This window comes from Fonsecaea monophora (assembly GCF_001642475.1).
Source record: "Fonsecaea monophora strain CBS 269.37 chromosome Unknown Scaff48, whole genome shotgun sequence".
Classification (NCBI taxonomy): Eukaryota; Fungi; Ascomycota; class Eurotiomycetes; order Chaetothyriales; family Herpotrichiellaceae; genus Fonsecaea; species Fonsecaea monophora.
This window is the reverse complement of record NW_019173979.1, coordinates 222,899-244,176: the sequence shown is the minus strand read 5'-3', so window position 1 is coordinate 244,176 and position 21,278 is coordinate 222,899. Positions and strand designations below refer to the sequence as shown.

General features: G+C 52.4%; 8 protein-coding genes across 8 annotated transcripts; 2 read left to right on the top strand and 6 right to left on the bottom strand.

The window, feature by feature from the left end:
- Window positions 1–982: 982 nt before the first annotated feature.
- AYO21_06792 (hypothetical protein) lies at window positions 983–2,873 on the bottom strand (the record flags this gene model as incomplete). Its single annotated transcript, XM_022656751.1, has 2 exons — window positions 983–2,537; window positions 2,596–2,873. 2 exons carry the CDS (start codon window positions 2,871–2,873, stop codon window positions 983–985), a joined length of 1,833 nt encoding a protein of 610 aa, XP_022511024.1.
- A 2,351-nt stretch (window positions 2,874–5,224) lies between these two features.
- Window positions 5,225–6,472, top strand: AYO21_06791 (hypothetical protein; the record flags this gene model as incomplete). The annotated part of the gene is made up of 1 exon (XM_022656750.1): window positions 5,225–6,472. One exon carries the CDS (start codon window positions 5,225–5,227, stop codon window positions 6,470–6,472), a length of 1,248 nt encoding a protein of 415 aa, XP_022511023.1.
- A 291-nt stretch (window positions 6,473–6,763) lies between these two features.
- On the bottom strand, window positions 6,764–8,650 carry AYO21_06790 (hypothetical protein; the record flags this gene model as incomplete). Its single annotated transcript, XM_022656749.1, has 4 exons — window positions 6,764–7,390; window positions 7,451–8,310; window positions 8,370–8,488; window positions 8,538–8,650. 4 exons carry the CDS (start codon window positions 8,648–8,650, stop codon window positions 6,764–6,766), a joined length of 1,719 nt encoding a protein of 572 aa, XP_022511022.1.
- Window positions 8,651–10,235: 1,585 nt separating this feature from the next.
- Window positions 10,236–11,066, bottom strand: AYO21_06789 (hypothetical protein; the record flags this gene model as incomplete). The annotated part of the gene is made up of 2 exons (XM_022656748.1): window positions 10,236–10,431; window positions 10,498–11,066. The coding sequence occupies 2 exons, from the start codon at window positions 11,064–11,066 to the stop codon at window positions 10,236–10,238; spliced, it is 765 nt and encodes a 254-aa protein (XP_022511021.1).
- A 432-nt stretch (window positions 11,067–11,498) lies between these two features.
- On the bottom strand, window positions 11,499–13,366 carry AYO21_06788 (hypothetical protein; the record flags this gene model as incomplete). Its single annotated transcript, XM_022656747.1, has 2 exons — window positions 11,499–13,136; window positions 13,193–13,366. The coding sequence occupies 2 exons, from the start codon at window positions 13,364–13,366 to the stop codon at window positions 11,499–11,501; spliced, it is 1,812 nt and encodes a 603-aa protein (XP_022511020.1).
- Window positions 13,367–14,259: 893 nt separating this feature from the next.
- AYO21_06787 (hypothetical protein) lies at window positions 14,260–15,631 on the bottom strand (the record flags this gene model as incomplete). The annotated part of the gene is made up of 4 exons (XM_022656746.1): window positions 14,260–14,447; window positions 14,500–14,662; window positions 14,725–15,032; window positions 15,088–15,631. 4 exons carry the CDS (start codon window positions 15,629–15,631, stop codon window positions 14,260–14,262), a joined length of 1,203 nt encoding a protein of 400 aa, XP_022511019.1.
- A 1,812-nt stretch (window positions 15,632–17,443) lies between these two features.
- Window positions 17,444–19,345, top strand: AYO21_06786 (hypothetical protein; the record flags this gene model as incomplete). Its single annotated transcript, XM_022656745.1, has 1 exon — window positions 17,444–19,345. One exon carries the CDS (start codon window positions 17,444–17,446, stop codon window positions 19,343–19,345), a length of 1,902 nt encoding a protein of 633 aa, XP_022511018.1.
- Window positions 19,346–20,158: 813 nt separating this feature from the next.
- Window positions 20,159–21,019, bottom strand: AYO21_06785 (hypothetical protein; the record flags this gene model as incomplete). Its single annotated transcript, XM_022656744.1, has 1 exon — window positions 20,159–21,019. One exon carries the CDS (start codon window positions 21,017–21,019, stop codon window positions 20,159–20,161), a length of 861 nt encoding a protein of 286 aa, XP_022511017.1.
- Window positions 21,020–21,278: the final 259 nt, after the last annotated feature.

The following is a 21,278-nucleotide window of genomic DNA, read 5'->3' as shown; positions in this document are numbered from 1 at the left end:
TGTCTTGTTGGTGTAGGGTGTGTTGTGGTGTTTGTTTTTTTTTGACTTTGGCTGTGTCCACCGAGATCTACACAGAGATGTGCGTCGGCAGGGTCAGATGGGTATAAGGGACATGCTTTTGGGTGCTGCACATCTTCGGAAGGGCCATCTTTCGGGACATGTTGCCAATCGACACATTTGTCATATTACTTGAAACCTTTGCGACGCGGGATCGAACAAGATGTTTTTTTCGACGAGAAGTATTCACCGGAACTTAACTTCGGACGCTTCAACCATTTGTTGTTGTTGTTGTCTTAAGGAAGATCGAAGCCGGCATAGCTTATGCAGGACTTTTGTTGATGGGGACGGAGTCGAGGATTTATATATGAAAAAGACATATTTCCTGTGAAGTGCGCTGTCATTATCTCCAACGAATCCTGGAAAATTGCGCCCCTCGAGTCACTATTTACTAGTGTTGGCAAGCATGGAAAATCGGATACCCGAGTTGTTTTTAAAAACGCATTCCCAACCCATGGACTAAAGATCAGGGACGTTCTCGACCAAATCCGAATGCTCAACATGGTGCGGTCAGCATGATCTAGAAGACAATTTGGTGCAGGTTTCGTGTTCTTCCTCGGTTACTATTCGTAAAAGTTGAGCAACAACCCCCTATTTGTCTTTAACCGAGTGAGCGTGGCTCGCCCAGATCCAGAAAGGATAAAGGTTCCACGGGTTGCCACGGTCGCTTTTAAGTTCGTTGCGAAGACCTGTCTGTCATCTTGGTACGATTTCGGGGTCCTTTCATTAAGCTATATATCTATCCTACCTAGGTTTTTGAATCACTTGATTATATCAAAACATACATGTCACCCGGCATCCTGCGCATGCCATGAAGATGGGAAGATCCCAATCCTAATAATCAACTCTTCTGCAGTCGTGCGACGTCGCGGTCAACGACTCGGGCTGCGCGATCCGCGACCGACACGAGAAAGTCTTGTTCGGTTTACAACAGACCAACCGTCCGTTGCTTCATCTTGCGGACATCCACATCTTGCCAGAGCCCGACGCTCACAAGGGTGATGGTGTAGAGACTGGTGGCGGCGATGAGCATGTATCGCTGAGTCTCCGCGTAGCTCCTGTTGATGGCGTTTCTGGTCGGGCTGCCCAGAGGATAGCTGGCTTGGACGGTCAAGTCGCCGTAGATGTTGGCGAAATTTCCTTGCGCGCTGGCCGGGAGATACTTGAGCAGTTTCTTGGGGAAGATGCCGGTCCACATGGCTCCTGCGATGGTCGAACCGATAGCGGAGCCAATGGCGATGACCATGCTCTCGCAGGCCAAGAGGGCGGGGAAGTCGCGCTGCTTGGACACGGCCATCAGCGTCGTCTGCTCGGAGGTTACCAACACACCGCCACCGAAGGCGACGAAGATCTGACACATGACGATGTATCCGATGTTGACGTCGGGTTGGCGGAACTTGATCATCAAACCGACACCGAGGATGGTGAGTGGGACACCCCAGAAGAGAGAGTAAAGTTTCAGGCGGCCGCTCATGTAGCGCAGCAAAACTCCGTAGACCAGACAAATGAAGCAGCTACCCATGGTGTAGATGTTGCTGATGTAGGTTGCATGGACGACGGTCTGGTTGAAGAGGACGATGAGGAGCGAATAAAAGTAGTTGTCCCAAATATACCAAGCAGTGTACAGGGAAGCCGCCATGGTGTAGGTGAAGATGACCGTGCGATTCTTTAGCAGCTCCCAAGGGACAAAGGTGATGGGAGCGAATTTGGCTTCCCAGACGCCGAAGGCGATGACGAGCAAGCCGCCAAAGATGAGGAAGCAGATGATTAGGGGAGATCGCCAAGTATCCGGTTGGTAGGAATAGATGTTGAAGGCCAAGAGGAAGAGCGCCAGACCGGTGGCGAGGATGAGGAGACCGATGACATCGAACTCCTTGAGGTAGTGGCGGGTCTTCTGAGCCAGAGTCATGTTCGCTGTGGGCCGGGGAGGGATGAGGCCAGCCTTGCGCGCCTTTTCCTGCGCAATCCAGTGCATGATTCCGAAGGGAGCCATGACGATGGGGACGATGATGCAGAAGATACCGAAGCCCCAGTGATAACCCATGCCGTTGATCACGCTGTCGGCCGCATATCCGTAGACCCAAGTGGTGATGAGGAATGGCGAAGAAGAATAGCCGATCATGAAGCCTCGATTCTTCAGTTTGGAAGTATCGGCAATGAACACGGTAATGCTAAAGTCGATGCCATTGTAGCCCATCCAGTAAAAGACCTGAGCCGCACAGTAGGTCTGGACATTTTTGCAGCCGGCCATCATAATCAAGCCCATGGTCATGAAGGCCACGCTTATAGCAAATGCATGTGGTCTGCCCCATACGTTCATGATTTTGGCATATGGGAGCTTCCAGATACCAGCAACCAGGGATGAGATGACGCTCGTGAGGGCGGTGAGCGAGTGCTCTTGAAAGGAGCTCGTCACGTAGGGAGTCAAAGTGTTGATGATGCCGTTTGAGAATGCGAGGAGAAACGAAATGAGCCAGATGCTGAGCGGTATCAGTACACAGGATCCGATCAGAGCACTAGGGTGAGATCTGGACTCACACAATATACAGGAAAATGATTTCCGTTTTCGACCATGCATAGGTCATGGCCTGCACCGCCTGTACACCATGCTCGGCATTGGTATCGATCTTCTCGACGGACTCGTCGTCGGATGTATCAGCGAGCGACGAGGTGGTGTTGTTGCGGACATCCTCTTTGAGGGAATGTTCAGAGGTGGTTCCATGGCCGGCGAGCACGTCTGACTGTGGCTCGGAAGGCTTACTGCCCAGGGCTGCCAAGTAGCCAGGAACCTCCAGCTTACCAGCGAGAGGTTTCATATCGAAGTTCAAGGATTGGGATGGTGGGTGGACGTAGGGAGGTCGTCACAACACAGATTGATTGATAACCAGATTGATAACCCAGATTGATAAGATAAAAAGTTGCAATCGGGCCAGGGGCGGATCATTTCACCATTATATACACAGGGACAGCATACACCAACCGTAAAAATCCGAGATCGGCGGGGCATGACTTGCTCGCTTCAAGCAATTTTCCCTTGGGTGGAGGGGGGCAGCAACGCAAACCAGGTCGCATGGTGAGGTAGCATCTTGAATAGTCGCAGGACTAAAGAGTTCCAGATCAGAGAGGCCAAGACCGAATAAAGGGCGACAAGCTTTCTGTCGGCCAAGCCGATAGCTCGCGGAATGCTGTGAGGTGGGGATAACAGAGACCGCAGGGATAGGGCAGACCAGGCGTCGACAGCATCTTGTAGGTGGGCATCAGATGAAAATTTTGATCTATCTGATCCGCAGCGGACTCGCTATTGGCCCATTGGCAAAAATTGAATGCCCTTACACGCGGCCTCGCAGATTGAATCCGGCTTGGATCGACGTCCACAGGCCCGTTGTCGAGGGTCTTAGCTTGCAACCGATATACTTGTGATCGTTGCCAAGTTCCTAAGAGTCTGTCTGCGGTGGCGCCATGCGGCCAACGGAACAAGGTGGAAGCCGCTCGCTTACCGAAGAATGAAAATGCTTTCCACACGTGGTACATTACATAAGGTTTCCACGAGCTACAATTCTCTAGGCCTGGGCCAACATGCTGGGAGGCCAATGGACAAGAGAAGAGATAATCTGAAGGAGAAGAAAAGAAAAAAAAAAAAAAAAAAGGGTCGCTCCTGGTCCTGGATGTCCACGACTCGAACAGTCCAACATGATGAGTTCGGAATGCCGGTGTCAATAGCGTCGTGCTATATTTTTGCATTGACCACGGTCAAAATCGTAGCTATGACCACCCCTGTCAGGACGGGCTGTTGCATCCGCTAATTACTCGGTTCGACGTGATCTTCTCATACCGCGGGCAAAATTAACAGGGATACCCGCCCTTTCTATGGTCGCTCTACCAAATACACCTGCTTATCTCGTGAAGGCACATTTTAACATCATAAGATGCTATTGAGTGAGAGAGAGTCAAAGAGTTATCTAGGTTTCAATGCACGCTACTCATTCTCTTATTCATTTATCTACATTGCAAATAACTCCTAGTCTAGCGAAAGGGTTTACGAGCGTTTCGGACAGGGAGATTTGCTGATTCTGGTCGTCCAAACAAAGCCCATAATAATCAAATTGGCCCATTTGGCAAACGTAATGTACTCCTCGGGCAGTCTGTTCCTCTCTGCACCAGGGAACCTGTGTCTTGCTAGATGCACCACAGAAACAAGCCGGATTTCTAGGGTCATTGCCGCGGCAAAACAATGGAATTTTTCGCCGACACTTGATACAGTCGGGCGCAACAGTAGGAGGAGGGTATAGCCAGGTACCGAGAGCTTAGTATATATATATATATGTATAGTCTCTAACTCATTCCTCTTCTTGTCCGTGCTAGCGCCTCATCACCTCCCACCCCCCTTCCTTTACCTCGTCCAACAAAAACGAAAAGAACGGAATGCCGCGCCTGACGCTACATGGTGATAGGTGCATCTATTTCCGTGGCCCAGCTCTCTCTGCAAGACCAAGATCATCCATACATACCGGTAACGTCACTGACCTTACGGTGCCGGTAAGTCAATGTTACTACTGCCGGAGACCGGCAAAACTGGAACAGACACACGACTCCATGTTGGGGAGACACCGAGAGAGAAAAAAAAAATCTCGCCCCGATGGATGGAATGAATCCAGCCATTCGGGATGGACGTACGGATCCGTGAAGCGAGGGAGACACAGGACCCAGGACACAAGTCAGGTAACAGTGTCTGGAGGGCTGCCTATCGGAAACCCAGAGGGAACCAAACTTCAAGCCCAGCCCGGTGAGACTGGATCATTGGCCAATCCTTGCCGGACCAAGCACCAGATCACGCATCCTCATACAGTTTTTTTCCCCGCGGGGTGAATACCTGCGTATGTAGGTATGTATATCGTCTTGCAATTCCGAGCGGGGATATACTCTGTGAACTCGCATCCCGTGGCCCCCTGCAGTGCAGCCTCGCTCGCTCGTGCCCGGCTACTCAATCGGAGCTTTACCTTGTAGCTATGTATGTGTGTATATATATATGTGTGTGTGTGCCATGTTTCTCTTCCTGCAGTTCTCCTATCTACAGATCCTCGTCTACATCGAGTGATATCACTTTCAACATCACCGTATGACCGATCGTGGAAATATCTGATCTCGACCTGACCTGACCTGACACAAAATGTGGTGCTCGCGGTCCATCGTCCTCGCCACGACGGGCATCATCGCCGGTGTCGTCGTCGCCCAGAAGAACAGCTCGTCGCTGTGCAAGTCCATCCCGGTCGTCGACACCTTCTTCCTCCCGCGGCCATTCTCGTCCAATCTCACCGACAGTTTCGTCCAGACCGACGCACCAGGTCCCACCGGTGCCCAGATCCAAGCGGATCCGTCGTCGCCGTACATCTGCTTCGACGACGAGTTTGCCGGCCTGCTCCAAGGGGAGCCGGTGCTTGCGGTGAACCAGTCCGGCCTCACGGCGTTCGAGGCCGGCGCGTGGGCTCCCGAGGGCAACGCCGTGTGGTTCTCCTCGGCCATTGGGGTGGCGCAGTTCGGCAAAGTCCAGGTCTTCCATTTGGACAACAGCACAGTCACGACCCCGGCGCTGCACACCACCCAGACCCAGTTGCTCCCGCTGGCGAACCCGAACGGCGGGTACTACTTCAACGGCACCGTGTACTTTGTGCTGGCCGGGTCGCCGGACGTGGGGGGGTCCGTCGTCGCCATCAACCCGACGACGTTCGAGACCGACGAGATCGTCAACTCGTACTTTGGGCTGCAGTACCCCAGTCTGGACGACATAGCCCTAGTGCCTCCGCGCAGCAAGCGTCACCCACAGTCCTGCGCCGTCGACGGCGAGGTCGAGATGATATTCTCGTGCCTGGACTTCAACGCGTACGGATACCCCTTGCACACACCCGACATCCCCAACTCTTACTGGAAATTCACCCCGCGCACGCAAACCCTGCGCGCCGTGCTGGACCGGGCCGACATCCTCTTCCCCAACGGCGTCGCGTTCGACAAGGACTTCACGACCCTGTACGCGTCGGAGACGGCGTACACGGCCACGATCGGGCCGTCAAACTCGAGCACGGGCTTCCCGGGCATCTACAAATACCGCCTCGGCGACGGGTGCACGCCGCAGGACAAGGAACTGTTCGCCATGGCGCGCGGAGGGGCGCCCGACGGGATCAAGGTCGACGATCGCGGCAGGGTCTGGACCATCGAGGCCGAGGGACTCGTGGTGAGAAACCCGCAGGGAAAGGTCATTGGCATATTCAACCGGTGGTTCTTCCTGGACGGAGAGCCCGCCGATCTGAGCATGGGCAACTTTGCCCTCGCCCATGACAAGGTCGTCTTGCTGGCGTTTTCCAAGATCTGGGTCGTCCAGTTGAGCGAGGTTGTATTCTCGGCGGACCGACTCTCCATATGAGGGCGATAATAAGACTCTGGTCGATAGGACAGTCAAACTGTCAGACTTATTGCAGGACGCGACGGAACTGAGTAGTCGACCGGACAAAGTGGGTTCGAGAGTTCTTCCTGACAGTGTAGCAGTTTAACCCATTCACAGGCTGTTTCCGCCAACAAACACAAATTGCTTGTTTCTTGCGCGTTGTAGGGGACATGTAGCGAAAAAGACGCGAACGTGGCAGGTTCGGGCGTTTCTTGCCTGCATCTCCCCTTACAAACTCAGCTCTCCCTTGGATTCTTTGTTGGCCACACGCTAGAGATTCAGGAGTAGTTGCTCGGTGGTGGAATTGACCATCTCGTTGGTACTGTCCAGCGCGGCCCATAACTCCATTTCAAGTGGCTCATGGAATAGAAAGGGATCAATAGAAGATGCTTTATTCTGCCTCTGGGTACACGGTTGACCGAATGCGTCGAATTCAATGGTGGACGATGTGGCAGCGTCGCACGCAGGGTCGACCGCAGTGTCGTTGGACGAGAAGTCAATAGACCGCGCGACGGTCTCGGCCGCGGCGATGGTCTGCTCCATCCTCTTCAGGCTCGACCTGGCCAGGCGCAAGCCGGCCGCGGTGGTCCTGAGCACGCCCAGGGCCCGCGTGAAAGAAGTCGACGCCTGGACCAGACAGTCGCGGTCGACGTTGTCGTCGAGCAGAACGGCCGCCAGCACCGAGACAGCCTCCAGTAAGTAGATGGCGCACGAGTACCGGTCCAAAGGTTCCGCCACGGGCGAGAAATAGAACTCGTAGACGGTGGCGACGGTCTTGTCCGCAATGTCCAGGCAAGTCCTGCGATCTCGTCGCCAGAATCTACCCGCGTGGAGCTCCTTCCGACGCATCTGGAGACGGAAGTAATTGGTGCGCTGTGATTGGAGCCATGCCATGCACTGTTAGACCATTCATCGCCAAGTGATTGGTGATAGGGCGCAAAGCGCAGAAGTACTTACCAGAAACAAGATTCTTGCTCGTCGAGATATCCGACGAAGAGACCCCTGTAGGTACCGCTGCCGCTGCTGCTGCGATGCCGCCGCCGACGCCGCCGCCTGAGATCTCCTCTCTAGGGAAAGGTAGTCTGGCAGTCTGTCGAGAATGTTTTGGAGTTTGGCATCGATGGCCATGACCTTATCTTCGTCGACGGGTCTTTTGGCGTTGGGGCAGAGCATGCAATCCCAGATCTCGGTGCTCAGGCGCGTTGCTTGGACCGTGCTGTGGAGGTAGTCTGAGAAGGCCTGGACGTCGTCAAGATACTGCATTTCCTCTCTCTGCTCGTCGTCGGTGGCGCAGGGCGGAACCTGGATATTGATGTCGCTATCACGGATCAGGTAAGGCAGTCGCAGTCCTCGGGCAAAGGCGATGTTCTTCTCGAGGCAGTACGTGGTCCAAAACACCCTCTGGCGCATGTGAGCCTCAAATGGGCTCAACGGTTTGCCGTTCTTGGGCTGATCGTGTAGCCCGACCAGGTAACACAGCTGGACGGCCTGGCCCACGGCATTGTATGCCATGTTGAATTTCTCGGCATAGGTCAAATAAATCGCCTTCATGGTGCACGCTTGGATCGTTGCGGTATTGCCCACTCCCATCGCAGTTGCATGGTCCAGCAGATGAGAGGCTTTCAGGAATCTGGTCCATCCCGGGGTGCTATCGTCGTGGCCACTCGAGTGAAAGTCTTCCAGGATGGACAGGACGGCGATGGACAGATGGAGTATTGCCGTTACCTGCAAGTCGTCGGCATTCGGTTGATCCAGATCGTGCCTTTGAACCAAGTCGCCAAATTGCGCCAGTGTCTGTGCCTCGTCCAGGCACGGATCTATTCACGTCAGCTCGCCGCCCAACGCAGATGGGGAACCTCGCTCGCGATATACGCACAGTGAAGGCTTGAGAAGTCAAAGAACCGCTGGACCTTGGCCCTCACAGATGGCACGTCCTCCAAATATCCCGGCTGTTCGGAGCAAAGCTGAAGATCGTCTTTGCAACATTCTGGAAATCTACAGTCATCGACAAAAGGGCACCCCAAGGACTTTGAGTCAACTTCACGAGCTGAATGTCCGTTGTCTTTGATTTTTGGACATGGTTTGCTCCCGGGTGAAATAGTCCCTGCTCCCGATGGCGATGACTGCAGCTGGGTAGCATGTATAAATGAATTCCATGTCGACAACGTTTCGTCAGAAACCCGCTGATCTGGGTCCAGAAGTTCAGCCAACCCTGTAGACCCTGTATAGTCACTGGTAGCAGAAGGCGATGATTCTCCGAGGCCATGCTCCTGCCCAAACACAGCCACGTCATCTCGATGAACCTGTTCAGTAGCGAAATACCCCTCGAGTCTCGAGATCCTTGCAAGGATATCGGCCCGAAGGCTGTGCTCGCCTGCTGACTCGGTTGGCCGCTCGGATGCGCTCAAGCACTCGGGTTCACTCTGACCTTCACGTGTTATCGCTGGCAAGATGCTTCTGATAGCTGTTTAGCATCACATCACACTATGAGGAGTTTGTCTCTAGCATACCTGGGTTGCCAGGGGAATGGATCAGGCCTGGGCTTGGGTTTCTCGCGCCTCTTTCTCGGATCCTGCCTATAGCAGCATTCTAGGCCTGATTTGCGACAAGCCTGGCACGGCCCTGGTTGGTCTCCCGAGCACTACATAATCATCAGACCAGGAAAGGATATGGGAGGAAGGGCTCATGGTTAGCCTTGCCTTGACTTTCCGCTTTTGACATGTAATGCTAGAATATTGGTCAGTAAATGTATATAAAATAGTGTCATTGCGTTCTTTTTATGTCAAGGTGTGTGGCTGCTAGGCTTCTTACCAAGCTCGTGAAACATATGGAGGGCGTCTTATGCTCTTAGATCTTTGTCTGCTCTTCTCGTTGGTATCTTGTCCCGCTGCGTGGCAACTTGGGGTGGTTTGAAGACCAAGTGCTGTACAGCTGATGCTATCGTCCATCTGTTCTGTCTCTCGAGTAACTATAATGAAATATTGACATTCAACCCTTGTAAATCGGCCACGGTGCTCTGAGAGAAAGAGAGAGAAAAAGCGTCTGATCTGTGAAATGGGAGTCGAGCTTCTTTCTCTCTTTCCCTCTCTGCCACCTGGGGGACCCTGGCAAGCTCCGACATGGTCCTTTGGAGCCGAGATCTGGGCCCCCAGGTTCTTAGTCCCCCAGAAGATTTTCTTAGCATTCAGCCTTGGTGGGTTATAGTTCTCTTTGCCTCCACAGCTGCATGTTCTATTGGTGCTTCGGGATCACCTTCGGAATTTCGCTGGTCCCGAAATTCCTGGAACATACAAAGCCAAGGGCGAGTCGCAGTCCTCGGTCGGTAGGAAGGTTTAGACGTTGGATTGGCTCCATTCCAGCTTCATGGTGCCCGTACGCTTGAAGCTTTCATATTGATCACCTGAGTAGCGGTCCTGCCAGAGTTGTTCATACTGATTGGTTTGGGCTCTGAACCTGTTGCAATGGTCATTCTGAGCCTGGGCATCGACATGACGCAGGGAATCTCGCAGTTCAAGGGTTGTGATGCAGTGAACATCCTATGATACAGACGAGGGCGCCTTCGAGTGCTCGAATTGTGAATCGAACGCCCCTGTTGCGCTGATGTCAAGCAGACATATCATATAGAACTTGACATTCACTGACACTAGATGGCCCAGAAGAGGAATGTCGTTTCCGTCCAACTCCTCTACTGTTCAGAGCCCGACCGCTGCGAACTTGAGTATCTGCGTTCTGTCCCAGGGAGCTATGCCATTCTACCGCCGTCGATCTTATATTCGGCTCCAGTGATAAACCGACTCTCATCACTGAGCAAGAAGCCTATGAGAGCGGCAATTTCCTCTGGTTCTGCTTCTCGCTGCAGTGCTGATGGGTTCCCGGAGAAGGTGACTCCCGACAAGGACTGCTGCGCCGAATCCATCATGGGGGTGCGGACGCGTCCTCTGTATTCAGAATTCTAACGGTTAGAAGTCGAGGAGACCGAACATAAAGGAATTCAAGAGCCTTACGGGCAGATACAGTTCACCCTGACCTCCTTTTCACCCATCTCGCGCGCTGCGCACCTGGTCAACGCCAGTACGCCGGCTTTGCTCACGCAGTATGCCGGGTAGTTGGGATGCCCATATAAACCTGCAATACTGGACGCGTTCACAATGCTGCTTCCGTTCGAGATGACCTTCTGCTGTGCACGGAGACAGTAAAACACTCCGGACAAGTTGATGTCGAGCAAGGAATGCCAGTTTGTATCAGACAGCGTCGAAATGCCGTCCATGGTCCGGCTGAACACGCCAGCGAGGTTGGCCGCGCCGTCCAGTCGACCAAAGGCTGTGATGATCGCTCCGACCCAGTCTTCCACGTCCTGATTCTTAGAGACGTCGAGTGCGTACGTGTGAAGCTTGACTCCCGGTGTTTGTGCTGTGATCAGGTCTCTTGCTTGTTGCAGGGCTTCATCACGGATATCTGCGAGGGCGAGAGCGGCTCCTTCTTTGGCCAGATAGTGCGCTGTGGCCAGACCGATTCCTGAACCAGCTCCCGTTATAGCAATGACTTTATCTTGAAACCTGTTCCGGCTATCCATTGCACAGTGTAGAGAGGGAGGAGCCCTTGCCTTTCGTACACTCAAGGTCAGATAAGCACTCGCGAATGCATAGATCAAAGGCGCTTGGCTCTCTGACGAACTTTTAAAGGATGCGGCAATAGAGGCTAGGAGAACGGAAGTGGATTGGGAGATCGGAGGATTGCAGAGGAACGAGGAATTTGGTACTTTTCCGACACCCGGATTTCCGAAATCCTGGTGCTCAGAGGAGAGAGGCCTTTGTACGTTCTGCCCTTCTTCAGCTTCCGGAGATTATTAACCATCGTCTTCACACCATCGGCGGCGTGGGCACATAAAATACATGTCCATGGGTGGACTCCTCTCTGCGCCGATCTGTGAATTCGTGTGCACACATATATATCATATAGTTTCACAAAAAGACGCTGACGAGGACCATGTCATTCAATCCCACCTTCAACCTGTTTTCTCTTCAACATCTGTCGCCAATCTCGGAGCGTCGTACTCTCTTGCTTTTGCCTCGTGAAGTTCTGTCTGTCCACGATCGTGCAACCGTCGCACGACCTCCCCAGTCAGGAGGTGGTCAATGTTCTTGATGAAGACAGAGGCAACCATTCCACACACACCGAATGCGATGGTCATCAAGAAAACGATCTTCAGGGCCCCGGAGAACGCGTCTTTCTGTGCAGTGGAGAGCGCAGCACCAACTCGAGCGTTGAATCCCGGTACTGTCTGTAGGGCATCTGCACCCTGAGTGAGGGCCGTGAACAGTGCCGGCAAGGATGAATCTGGAAGTCCGGCTGCCGTAACGGCCTTGGGGATAAGTTTTGTACTGAGTGCAGTATTTCTGCTTGAGAGGACAGACCCATACATGGCGACGGCGATCGAGCCGACGGCGGACCTGATGGCACCTTGAGTTCCTATCGCCATTCCAATGTCTTCGGGTTGGACGGTGAAAGTGATGGAGGTGATGGGAATCATTTCCACACAGCCGCAAGCGATTGTTCCCAGGATGACAAGCACCGTGCTCCGGTCCTTGGAATGTTGGGTTGTCGAAGCGAGCGAGCCGATCAAGGCGGTCACCACAGTCGTGAAAAACATGAGTTGATAGCGGATTCTTCCAATGCGTGCAAATATAGCACAGCAGACTATGTCGCCCAGGGTGTTGCCACCCACGAATGCCATGGTAAGCCATCCCTGGTAGATAAGGTCATCTGTCCACAGGGCCGCAGTCGCTGTAGGCCAAACAATATTGAGGGGATAGTATAGCATTCCTCCGACACAGGCAATCACCGTCAGCAGCATGAACTGAGTATTTTTGAGGAGCCACAGAGGGACAAACGGGTCGGATGGGACGTATGATTCGTATACCACGAAGGCGACCAAGAGTAAAAATCCGATGATAATAGTCGAAATAACAGCAGCAGACTTCCAGGGATAGATGTTCCCGCCCCAGTTGATACCCAGGAGGAAAAGGACCATACCCGCGAGGAAGAGCGTGATACCACCAAAGTCGAGTGTCATGACTTTCTCCTTCAGTGTCCTATTCATATGCAACATTTGAAATGTTGGAGGTCGGTAGAACAGGAAAAAGAGTAATATGGCGATGCCCTGCATGATGATGGTTAGGTAGTAATTCCACCGCCACCCTGCTGCGGTATTGACAATCAGGGCTTTGGCGATGACTGGACCGAATGCTGCACCAGGGATTGAAAAAACCATGATAAAGCCGTTGACCAGTCCTCGTGCCTTGCAAGGGACTAGCTCTGGTAAGATACAGCCGTAAGAGAACTGAGCTGCACCGCCGAGACCAATAAAGACATTCGAGACGATCAAGGCCGAAATCGATTGAGCTGTACAGGCGACGATAGAACCAACGAGAACAAGGGCGTTTGAATAGATGACAAACCATCTGCGTCCAAATATATCCGAGAGTCGTCCGAAGAGAAGATAACCAGTCGCCAGAGTCAGAGTGTAAGCCAGCGGAATCCAAAGATAGCTGTCGCTTGGTCCAAGCTCTTCATTCATGGTAGCGAGGCTGTTAGAAGCAAGGACCCAGCCGAAATACGCCGCTTGTACACTCAATCCTTGGGCCTGTGGCAGCGTCTTAGTGTCAGGCATGTAAAGTCTAGATATCATACACCACATACCAGGACAGTGCCCAAGAATGTCGGGGACCTGAAATATCCAGGTTGTACACTGGCCCCAAGGGCCTCCTCAGCTAGCACATCGCCATGCGCTGTTACCTTGAAGTCTTCGGTGTGAATCGGTGGTTCAGGCTTAGGGACGGCCTTTTCATCTGCGTGAGGTGTTGCTGCTTCCATCCTGGAAATAGAGTGGACGAATATCTTCTTGAAAGTGATGCTTGTACGTCTTCCGTCGTGCTTCAGACAGGACATGGAGATAGATATATACCTGTCTGGTCGTCGCTAGTCTTTGACTGGGACCACGATCCGGAGTATCGTGCGCCTCAACCCTTATTGGTAGGATAGTTCCGAAGCTGAAGCTTTCGGGGGCCACCCCTCGTACCCCGGATATTCATAGGAAGGTAACCTATTCCATGGATAGGACTGACTTCATTGCGAGCGGAATTCTGCGATAGGACTGCAAGGAGTAGATGAGCCATCGGAGAAGCTATGATAATCTCGAGCGCATAAGGACGGAAATCCCGGTTTTGTCATGAGATTGGATTGAAAGCATACGCCAGGTCCTGGACATTTTCTGTGCTTGGCAATGTTTGAGGATTTGTGCATCGATTGCAGACGCAAAGCATTGTTGATTAGGAACTCGATCAGCTGCCAGATATATTGGCGCAACTATCTCGGTCAAGGCATTGTCTTATCCAGAGGGTGTCGAGACGACAATGCAGTCATCATATGCCTCTCCCGCATATTGGAACCTTCTTACCACCGCTTTGGCTGCGGCAGTCTGTCCACCTGGGACGGTATGACAGATGAATGATCACCAATGACAAAGATAAATCAGAGAGATTCACTCATGAGAGCTCGCGGCGGACTTGCTGTTCCGGAATGCCATCTCGCCTTCACCACGACGATGTGCTTAGCAACGAGCAGCCAAGGATTAGTATTGCGCTTCAGGGTGGCTAGTTTGACGTTCGGCCACCTCTCCATTGTTGGCTGGTGAGGCAGTGAGAAGTCGACACTGAGAGACGCTGGAGCCCTTGATCAAAGTGATACTTGCCTAGCCGTACGAACTTTCACGGAATTTCCCTCAACCACGGATCTTCGAGCAGTTCGGTGGCTCCCTTTCTCTCCTCGGGCACCCAGGTAAGCATGGATCTCACGAATTTGAGAAACCTCTGTTTGTTTTCACCGCTCAAGCCGTTTTCTGACTCTTCAAGCGAGTGTGATGGGATATCGACCCCTCCGGCTCCCTTCCAGCGGCCTGGAATGTGTTAGGCTCATCTGTAAACGATCGATAATGTGAATATACCGACCTTGCTCATCAAAGACCTTCTGTGTGACTTCGCTTCGTTGTAGGTACTCAAGAGGCGGGAAGCCCAGATACCCGACCATTTCCGCGACATGGTGAGTTGCCGAAGATTCTCCATTTTCGTCCAGAGCATGGAATAAGTGTCGGTCTTCGAATAGATCCCATATCTATGACACAAGGCTTAGCCAGGATTGTAGGCAAAAGAGTTTAGAGCCGACATGTCAATTACCAAGACAGCAACATTCCAAATATCGACGTTCGAGTTCCATGCCATATTGAATAACACTTCGGGAGCACGATATAACTCAGGCTGAATCAGTCCTCTATGGAATTCCCCGATTCGAGACTCTCCAAAGTCGCACAGGACCGGCTGACCCCACAGGTCAGTCTTCGGAAGACCCAACTGGCGAGAGCCATAGATTGTGCGGACGTCATCAATCACTTTGGTGGGAGATGGGTCTTCGATTTCTTCGTTTTCAAAGTCCGAGAGCAAGGACTTATCGCCAATTGTCAGCATGATGTTTGACGGATTAATATCTAATTCAGATTATCAGTCAAAGACGAATAGCTTCTTAACCCTCAATGAATTTACCTGTATGTGTCACCTTGGCTTCGTCATGTAGGAAGGACAGGGCACGGAACAAATTAACTAGGGTCCACTTCAAAATCTGCTCATTGAGCCGACGTGATGGATTTTTACGCTGAAGTTCTTGAACAGTCATGTGCATCGGAGGATGGACCAGGCACAGGTGGTGACCAGCAGGACCGTTGACGGCGAATGTTTCGAGTAATCCGCGGATATAAGCTTGACCATCGTGCTGCGAGTTGAGGGCGCTGACGTGCTCATAGAACTGGAGCTCTCGGTAAAGACGGGTAGATTGGGCACTCTCTCGAGTGCAGACCTTGACCGCTGCAAACCCAGGATCGCTGTTCAAAAGCTTAGCAAAAGGGTGCGGCAGGGCAGGAGGAGCATACTCCAAATTTCGACAAAGCCAGGTCGTAGAGTATGCCCCGTACCCAAGCTTTCCCACCACTTTATATCTGGAGTCCAGTACTTCACCGATACGGACCGGATAGAACTGGTCTTGGTTGTACCATGGCAGTCGTTCCTCCTCAAAAGGTTGCGTGACGTTCATTCTGGTGGCATGGGTGCTAGCAAATTGTCTCTGTCCAGTCGCAGATATTTTAGCGAGTTGGTGCACCCGCCGAATAGCTTTCAGCATTGCTTGAGCTATTCAGCTTGCGCTTTGTAATGCAACCAATATATGCTCCCATGGTTCACTTGTGGTAGCTCAGGATGAGGGAACACATGCGATCATGTTGAGGAAGGAGGAACTCCACAGATGGCTTGCCAAGCCAATAAATCTCTAAGCCTAAAGCGGTTAATGACCAGTTGATTCAGCCTCAAACCCTTAGCACCACCAGCATTACCAGTAACTCTCACCCAACTCTCTCATATCCTCTCACGCCTCTTGTGGCTTGCTAACCTCAAATCATGGCGCTTGCCTCATATTTACTAAGAATGTGCTTCGCGTGTCACTCTGTGTCAAGGCCTTTCGGGGATACACAATCACTCACCTCTAGGCGCCAGCATAACACTTGAAAAATTTGAGGCTGCCTGCCCAAATAAAACCATGCTCGTCTTCCTCCTAATCAATCAGTGGCCATACCCGCTATTTCTCCTAGAACCTTATTCTGATAGATATCGCTTGTGGAATGAACGTTGGAGATTGTGACGATGAATCCGAACCCTCGAAGACTTATTCAATACATTGGTTCCGTCAGACTCGACAATCGGCACGGGCCATGTTCCTGGAGACGGAACTGGTTCTGTGAATTGGAAGTGAATGTCTTCTTTGGTATAGACATTGGATGGGCTTGATCGGGAATTTCACGCGGGTCCGCATCTGCCATGCCACATACCACCCAGCACATAAAAACCTTCGCTTTTCACCAGGCTGAATACACGGTAATTTGCAAAATGTCGAAGAGGGAATCCAAATGTCGATCCGGAGACTCTAGGAATGTGGATATCAAACGCGGTCAGAATGACGGTAACAGCAATATCTCCGGTCGCGGGAGTTAGGGTAAGCAGGCAGCAATCTCGGAATATCAGTCATCTAAAAGACTTCAGCATCTCCTGGGCGGAACAGGTATGAAACAAGACCGCCATCGACGTAGTTGGTGAATAAGCCGATGCACCTCTGTACCCCCTGTCTGAGACTGGGCCGAATGAGGACGTATATCTTCGTGGGGTCGATGAAATAACAGTTTTATCAGATTGAGATTATGTTACTCACCAAGGGATTCACCAGCATGAGCAAGTCGAGCAAGACAACTGCATCCACATTGGCCTTGGACTTCTTCTAGACGTGATTTGGGTTCCGGGCGCAACGTGTTTTGTGCAGCCATGAGATGAGAACCATTCCACCGTGCGGAGGGCCCTTGAGACTTTCTTCATTGTCCTCTCGACCTCTACCGATGTTGATGTGACCACCACCAATCGAGTACAAACTCACAAGTTACCTAGATAGAGCCAAGCCTGAGCCAAGCACTCGACCCTCAATGCAAGTACGTACTAAGCGAACAGGCTACTGACAGCCTTGGCATGTTTGTCATGATGTCAACCTTTGTCAACCTCTGTCAATCCTTCAAGTCCCCAGCCTGCTGGTGCCTGTGTGTAGCCCAACGTGTCCCTTTTGTTTCAAATTTATCCTCTCCTTCGCTCCACCCGACTAGGACTGTATTGTAACGCACGGAGCATTGATGATAAAGTTCTAAGTCCTGGCCCTCTGAACTCCGAGTGTCAGGAACAGTCCAACGCCACCCGATCACAAACGCAATGCCATTCATCTTCCCAAAATCACTGTCAAACGATTCTGTCTACGCGACGAATCGATAAGTCCCTCTGGCTGGCCTGTGTGGAGGAAGGTAATAAGCCTAGAAGAATGGCTCCTCCGCAGGGGCAGGCCTCGTACAAGAAGCAGCCAGGGATCTTATCAATCTCCAAAGACAGGAAATCCGTGTCATGGACTCCAGCTCAGCCACCAGATGCGGCTCCAACTCTGGTGCTCTCTGCTGCAAATATCACCAACCTGCAACAGACCCCTGAATCGAACCCCAAGGTGATGCTGAAGATATTTGCGCAGGATCCCGGACAGTCAGAAGCTGTTGCTCATGTCTTCACATTCACGTCTTCCAAAGATCCACGGGGCGAGGCCAACGGCATCAAAGAGGCTCTCGCAAATGTTATTCAAGCGCAGAAGGCGGCTCAAAATGCCTCGGCTGTCTCCTCAGGAGGCCAGTCGGCTGCCATGACCATGGCCAATGCTATTTCCGGCTCCGGTCGGGCGATCAATCTCTGGGAAGACGATGAGCGGCTCAAGTCTGATGTCAAGCTTCAACAATCCTTGATGCAAGAAGACCCAGTGTTACAGAAGACATTCAAGGAAGCACTCAGTCTCAAGCCTGAGTCAATATCCGACGCACAGTTTAGAGCGCAATTTTGGTCCTCCCGTGTGCATCTCCTTCGGGCACATGCACTCTCGAAGAGTCAAGGAAAAGGCAGCTTCAACGTTCTGGCCGGAATCAAAAAGGATGATGGTGGCAGAATGAGTCTCAGACAAGATCAGATTCGTGCTATCTTTGAACAATACCCTGTTATGCGCATCGTCTACGATGAACTTGTACCCCGCAAGATCCCTGACGACAAAGATTTCTGGTCGAGGTTTTTCCAGAGCCAGCTACTCATGAAACTCCGGGGACTTAAATTTGACCCAACGAGGGAATCCCGCGACCAATACATCGATGTCGACTATTACTTGAATCACCCTCTTGTCACTGGTCTCCGACCTACTGCAACTGAAATGCATATTCCCAAATTTATCGACTTGGAAGGAAACGAGGAGAATCACTTCGGCTACGGAAATCGACCTGACAGTGAGCTGCGACCGACCACGCTGGATAAGGCGCCCATAATCCGAAAACTCAACGCGATAAGCGAGAAGCTCATGGCGGCTGTCAAGCCCTCCGATGTTGATGCATCTGCCCCCATCGGGATGACCGAGGCCACGTACGAACAGCTTAAGCTGCGCGATCTGGAGGGTACTCCGGAACAGCAACGCATCGTTCTCAACATCCGTGATCAAAGTCGCTTCTTCTCCGACAGCCAGGCCGCCCAGGCTGGTGCAAATTCTGTAGTCGATAGCGATCCTTTTCGAAATCTCGATCCTGACAAAGCCATCAAAGACGTGCACGCCGACCTCACCACGCATTTCTCCCAACCCGGCGTTGGTGTCATCCCCATCGGTGAATTCGAGGAGGACGAAGACGAAGAAATGGATGACGAGTCTTCTCCAAGAGTGGAAAGTGGTTCCTCGATTGCGATGAAACATGTGCTCTCTCTCATCCAAGCTCATCGTGACCAGACTTCCCCGATACCAGAAGCCTCGGGGCTCAGTACCGCAATCTACGACCGACTCAGCCTCACTCATGCCACCACAGTTGAGTTTCTACGACAGTTCTGGAACGCCTTTTTGTCCGGAGACCCCGCTCGCGCCCACGAGGTGGCCAGTCTAGTCGAAAGCCTCCACCGCGCACATGAGCGCATCAACGCCATCGCAGAGGATGCGGATAAGGAGAGACAAGAGATCATCCGAGCAAAGGAGAGAGAGCTAAACGAACGAAATGATAGAGCTGGCAAAAGACACAAAGTCCATCACAATGCCATCAAAGGCGGACGACATGTTGTCAGACAACTGATGGGACCTATATCGAAAAGTTTGGATGTCGCGATGAAGATGTACAAGCAGGCTCTGGAGGATCAAGCTAAGAATTCGGGTGAGGGATGAAAGATCCATTCGTGGGATCTCGGGATTCAGCTTCCTATTCATAAAGATGGATCGACTCTCCCTTAAGAGTCTCTGTTTCGATCACTAGAAGTCCCCTCTGGGAGTGCAACAAGCCATGTCTCTGCGACGGAACAAAAGAGAAGCCAGTGCATGACCACGACAGACGAGTCCGTTGGGTCGGCCGATGTGTCCGCCTACCAGCAAACCAGGTTAAACTACGTTCGAAGGCAGCTACACCGCATGATTCGTTCAAGGCCATCTAGTCAGTATCAAATCTCGATGAGATACGCAGGATCGACCTTCAATAGAGCTCGATGCCCCTTCATCAACAAGCTCAATAGTTGGAACTTGGTTATGACTCTTTCCCTGCCCGCAAGGAACGGAAAGATGGTCGAGACCTACATAGATAGAGAGAGATATCATTTGCTGCTAGCATAGATTAGAAGACTATCGAGAGGGCACGTCTCTTCTCTTTACACACACACTCTCTCTCTTCCCGTATCTTGACCTCTATCTCCTGGAACACTGACCAAGTCCCCTTGTCGATCCTCGTATGCCCACACATGCACTCTCACCTGCAAGGATACGTGATGCGGCTTTTAACCCCCTAGCCCGTTATCTTGTCGGGATCAAGGTGTGGTAGATTCGACACCTCTACCCCATGGCAGATACAAATGCAGATAAAAGCAAAGGTGGTCTTTTGCGGCGTTTCCGATGCAATATTTCAAAAGGTCTTGGATGGCCTCTTGTTGAGAGGGCTTTCCTGCCGGCAAAGACTACGTCTATGTTTGAAGGCGTGAGAACCGGCGTTCCTCAAGAAGATCCCGTGAAATATCCCAGTATCTGCCTGCCAAAGCCTCCTCGCCTCTGACTCTCCTGCTCTGCTCCGCCAGCACCAACTCGGTCGCTGACGGTCCTCATTCCGTCGGCCGAACTGCCTTCTTCCTCCAACCGGCGCCTGAGCCCTTCGTATCGGTCTCGTTCTTTTCTCTTGCTCGATTCGCCGACCATCCACGCGGGGATCCTCCATCTGGCCAGTCCGCCAGGCAGCAGTTCGCCCATCCACGCCGTACCTACCGTCCACCCTACGGCGGCGGGCAGGATGGAATAGGGAAACTGGCTGAGCGCCAACTGCGCCGCCAGCAGGTACGTGGTGGACTTGTCACTCAAAATGACACCTGGCACTTGTTGTGGTCCGCCGCCCGCCGTCGCGGCCGGTGACCCCGTGGCGATCTTGTACCTGTATATGCGTGGCACCTCCTCCGCCCATGCGCTCAGCAGGGCAAACACGAGCCCGGCCGACCCGCTCGGTAGGTAGTTGTACCAGCCCAGGGTCACAAGCTTGAGCAGGACCACCAGCGCGGGCACGACCACGACATTGCACCAGAAGACCACGGCGATAAAACTCGCAAACTTGCGGCTCCCCCATATCCTTTCGAGGACTCGGAACTGGTATAGCAGGACGGCGGAGAACAGCAGCTCGGTCGAGCTGGTGTGTGCGACCTGGTAGGTCAGGAGGCGGGAGAATTGCAGGTACGGCCACAGATGCGGGTGTGGTCGGACAGGTAGGAGGTACTGGATGGAGAGCGTGGACACGAGGATGGACAAGCCAACGGAGCTTAGGATCAGGAGCCGGGTGACCGGGGTGTGGCTGAAGCCTGAGGTCGTGACCATGTTGGCTGTCGAGAAGAGTCGGTGATCATGGAGCCTGGCCTGGGATTTGAAGGCGGGCTAGGACAGAGCTTGTGTTTCAGGAAGCCTAATATAAGTTGCGCAATTCGGGTGCCAGGGTGCTTGATATCCCCCAGAGGCCAGGTATGTAATAATGCCGCTTTATATTTGCTACAGTTTGACAATTTCAACGCAGGTGGAGACTGGTACTTCCCCCGCAGACAGATTTCCCAAGGCTGCGATTTGGAGTTGAAAGTGGCAT